This window comes from Pteropus vampyrus, unplaced genomic scaffold (genome assembly GCF_000151845.1).
Source record: "Pteropus vampyrus isolate Shadow unplaced genomic scaffold, Pvam_2.0 Scaffold196, whole genome shotgun sequence".
NCBI lineage: Eukaryota > Metazoa > Chordata > Mammalia > Chiroptera > Pteropodidae > Pteropus > Pteropus vampyrus.
This window is the reverse complement of record NW_011888977.1, coordinates 2,057,464-2,061,967: the sequence shown is the minus strand read 5'-3', so window position 1 is coordinate 2,061,967 and position 4,504 is coordinate 2,057,464. Positions and strand designations below refer to the sequence as shown.

At 60.1% G+C, this 4,504-nt stretch overlaps 1 protein-coding gene across 1 annotated transcript in view; it reads left to right on the top strand.

Annotated features, from left to right (window-relative positions):
- The window catches only part of CDH15 (cadherin 15), a 20,800-nt gene that overhangs the window by 13,509 nt on the left and 2,787 nt on the right, over nt 1-4,504 (top strand). Inside the window, exons 5-10 of the mRNA XM_023537702.1 lie at nt 633-864; nt 1,292-1,477; nt 2,470-2,723; nt 3,440-3,582; nt 3,746-3,982; nt 4,210-4,459. Coding sequence (XP_023393470.1) covers nt 633-864; nt 1,292-1,477; nt 2,470-2,723; nt 3,440-3,582; nt 3,746-3,982; nt 4,210-4,459 — 1,302 coding nt within the window. The remainder of the gene's footprint in view (nt 1-632; nt 865-1,291; nt 1,478-2,469; nt 2,724-3,439; nt 3,583-3,745; nt 3,983-4,209; nt 4,460-4,504) is intronic.

Below are 4,504 nucleotides of genomic sequence, written 5' to 3'. Positions count from 1 at the left end.
TGTGTGCTTGTGGAGTTAGGTTGAGAGAGGGTGTGAAAAGCCCTCAGCATGGCACCTGTCCCTGACACACTCTCGGCATGTTTTCTGCCAAAAATCTCCCTACCTTATTACCTTACTCAGCATTCAGGCTCGTCACCTGGGGTAGGGCCATCCCCTCACCTCTCAGGCCCCACAGCAGCCACTCGTGCTCTGGAGTGACAGAGCAGCTGGGACCACTGCTGCCTGTCACCGCTGGGCTTCCGTGCAGTACTGGCACCTCTGGGAAGCTTCCTTTGGTTTCTCCACAGCCACCTGTGTGGCTCTGTCTGGGCCCTCGCTGTGTTAGGTGGTCTCCATCTGTCTCTCTCTCTCTGCCACGCCCCAGGGCAGGGACCCAGCTCATCGGCGCCCCTCCGTGCCCGGCATGCAGTAGGTGCTTCGCATACGTTTATTTGACTTGGTACCTGATCTCTTGCTCCCTCTTGTACTGGGGCAGAGTCAGAGGTTGACAGTGGTGCTGTCAGACCCTGAGAGGCCAGGCAGCACATTTTGCCCCAGAGCTTAGGAGCAGGCAGGGTGCTTGGAGTCACTTGGTGCTTGGAGCAGGGGACTCTGCTGCCCACAGGGCTCGCCTGTGTGGGCTGAGCTCACAGGTGGCCTGCTCCTTGCCCTGCCCCGCCCCCAGCCCTACAGCAGCCGGCCAGCCCTGGCCTTGTTCCCACCCTGTCTCCTGACCCCATGTTGCCATCCCCCCAGGTGGTCGCCGTGTACAATCTGACCCTGCAGGTGGCGGACATGTCTGGAGATGGCCTGACCGCCACCGCCTCAGCCATCATCACTGTTGAGGATATCAATGACAATGCCCCTGGGTTCACCAGGGATGAGGTGCCACCACTGTCCCCACCCCCTTCAGCCCCTGCTACGGATGACCTTCCCTCCTCAGGCCCAGCAGGGAGGGTGGGCGGCTGGGTGCTTTGGGGAAGGAGTCCTGCACAAGTACCACAGAGACCTGAGTTGGGGGTCAACGAAGGTGGTGCTTGTGAGCGGTAAGCAGAATCAGGCAGAGCCAGGAGAGAGACCCTGGGAGAAACATTCCAGATACCCCTTCTGTGTCTCCCCCAAGCCCTTGTGCAGCTGGGAGCTGTTCCTACAGAGAGGGACTCAAGGGGCCCCTGGGGGAACAGTGACTCCCAAGGCAGACAAACCTGGGAAGACACCCCCAGTGGGTAGGCAGCAGAGTTAGCCAGGAGGGAGGGAGGGAGGGCGTCCCCACCCCAACAACCCCGGAGGTAACCAGGGTGGTCTCCTGCAGTTCTTCATGGAAGCCACAGAGGCCGTCAGCGGAGTTGACGTGGGGCGGCTTGAGGTGGAGGACGGGGACCTGCCAGGCTCACCCAACTGGGTGGCCAGGTTCACCATCCTGGAGGGCGACCCCGATGGACAGTTTGCTATCCGCACAGACCCCAAGACCAACGAGGGCGTGCTATCTGTGGTGAAGGTGAGCAGGGTGCACGGCTCCCCGTGCCCAGGTCTTGCCACGGGCAGAGCTGAGGAGGACACCTCTCCCCACACCCTGAGACCCCAGTTGGACCCTCCGTGCATCTTCAGGAGACAGCAGAGGGAGGCACAAAGCCAAGAGGGTGGGCAGTGCTGGGACTGCAGGCTCAGGCCGCACTGACCACAGGGCAACAGGGCCACTCCCGCAAGCCTGTGTGTGATTTACAGCGTGCTGCCACCTTACGTGTGTGATCAGTGTGTATGAATACAGACGGCACCTGCATCAGCCAGATATGAAACCAGAGAACCAGTAAGAGATACATGTACACACACGTGTATATATACGTGTAGAGATGTAGATATATTTAGATATTGGTATGTGAAGACATCTATTCCCAGACACTTGCTCGCGCCATTATGGAGGCCGGCTGGGCCAGTCTGAGATCTGCAGGGTGAGCCAGCAACTCAGGAGCTGGTGCTGCAGTCTTGAGGCAGAAGTCCTTCCTCAGAGATCTGTTTTGCTCTTAAAGACTTTCAACTACGATGGGGCCCACCTAGATGGTCCCGGATAATCTTCTTTCTTTAAAGCAAGATGATTATAGAAGTTAATTTAACCACATCTACCGAATACCTTCTTGGCAACATCCAGATGAGTGTTTGCTTCAGTCACTGGGGGGGACCACCCGACCAAGCAACACATAAAACTGACCACACGGCACCCAACAAATTCAGTTTGAGAGATAAGTATTTATTTTATCGTTTTTACATTATTCCTTGTGCCTTTTCTGTCCCGTGTAATTTTTATTTTTCCAAGGCCGTAAAGGAGAAGGAGAGTAGGGGGCGCCAAGGACCACCCCAGGGGTCAGCAGCACCACCGTGGAGGCCTCTCCTGGCCCCGTAGGCCCCGTAGCTCAGGTGCCCAAACGTGAGTGGGGGCTGGAGTCCTGAGCAGGTTACCAGCTCTGTTTCCTTCTCATTCCCCCCACCCTTCAGCCTCTGGACTATGAGAATTGTGACCAGTATGACCTCAGAGTTGTGGTGCGGAACGAGGCCCCCCTGCAGGCGGTGGCCTCCAGGCCCGAGCGGGGCCAGGCCTGGGTCAGAGTGCAAGTGCAGGACGTGAACGAGGCGCCCGTGTTCCAGGAGAACCCACTGCGGACCAGCCTGGCCGAGGGGGCAGCCCCGGGAACTCCTGTGGCCGCTTTTTCTGCCCAAGACCCTGACACGCAGCAGCTGCAGAGGCTCAGGTGACCTCACTGCCCCTGCGCCAGGGGCCCTGGGGGTGAGACACAGGGAGCTGATGGCCCCATTCCTCCGTTTCCCTGGTTCCCTGCTGAGGCCGGGAGCACAGCTGAGGGTACCCCGGCCCCTGTGCCTGGAGGGTTCCCATCAGGGCCCTGGTCAGAGTGTGGAGGGCTCACCTGTGTGTGTCCCTGACAGCCCAGGGAGTCTCAAGGCTCACGTGTGTGCATATTGGTGCGACCTTGTTCCGTAGGGCAGGCCTGGGCACACTGCACACTGACATGGCCACTGTCTGTTCTGGCCAGCTTCGGAGTGCCCGGCCCTGTTCATTCTGGCAAGGGTTGCTCTCATGGGACTGGCCCTGGTTGAAATCTTGGATTTCAACCCCGGCCCGGCCCTGCATTATCTGTGTCTGTCTCCATGGTGCCCATGGGTTGAATCTTATGGATATGATACTGTGTCACTCAGTCACCATGGGACCCCGGGCAGCTCACCTGCCTTCCTGAGCCAGTTTCCTCATCTGTGATTTGGAATAGAAAACACCAGCTTAAGGCCTCAAAGGCGCGTGTGTGTGTGTGTGCGTGTGTGTGTGTGCGCACGCGCGTGTGCATGTGCATGGGGAAGATGTATGTATGTGTGTGTCTGGGTGACCACACCTCTGGAGGGTGTCCTGTGTAGGCTCAGGGTCACCCTGTCCCTTCCTGCCCTCCTTGGCTGACAGCTACTCCAAGGATTATGACCCTGAGGACTGGCTGCAAGTAGATGGAGCCACGGGCTGGGTCCAGACCCGGCGTGTGCTCAGCCCAGCGTCCCCCTTCCTGAAGGACGGCTGGTACAGGGCCATCATCCTGGCCCACGACGATGGTGAGCACCGAGCCCACACCTGGGCTCCAAGGCTTCCTAGCCCAGGCTGGGTGTCCCCACTGCTGCCCAAGGATTAAGAGCTGGCCTTCCACTAAGCAGACTTGTAGGTGGGCAGTGGGCTCCAGGAGGGACAAGGAACCCACCAGGCCTCTTCTGCCTGCAGCCTCCCCGCCCTGCACAGCCACTGGGACCCTGTCCATTGAGATCCTGGAGGTCAACGATCATGCCCCTGAGCTGTCCCCACCTTCTGGAAGCCTGTGCAGCAAGCCAGACCAAGGCTCTGGCCTTCTCCTCAGTGCCACAGATGAGGACCTGCCACCCCATGGGGCCCCCTTCCACTTCCAGCTGAGCCCCAGGTTTCCAGAGCTGGCCCGGAACTGGAGCCTCAGCCAGATTAACAGTGAGCTCCACCCTCCCCCACCCTGAGGGTCCAGCCTTGGGACCTGGGGGGGCACCCAACACGTGTTCCTACCTGAGGGTATCCTCAGGCGGGGCAGGGGGCAGGGGTTAGTTATCAGGCCCAGTGGGCAGAAGGGAAACAGACCCATCATTCCATGATCCCCACGGCACATGGAGCGGACATGGCCAGTCCGGGAGGAGCCTGCTGACCTCAGGCACTCTCCACAGTGAGCCATGCGCGCCTGCGGCTACGTCACCAGGTCCAGGAGGGGCTGCACCGCCTCAGCCTGCTGCTCCAAGACTCAGGGCAGCCTCCCCAGCAGCGCGAGCAGCCCCTGAACGTGACCGTGTGCCGCTGCAGCCCGGACGGCACCTGCCTGCCAGGGGCTGCTGCCCTGAGGACTGGGGGCGCGGGCATCAGCCTGAGTGCTCTGGTCATCGTGCTGGCCAGTGTCATCCTGCTGCTCCGTGAGTGCTAGCTCCCTGAGACCCTTGCCTTCAGACCCCGGCACCCTGGGACACC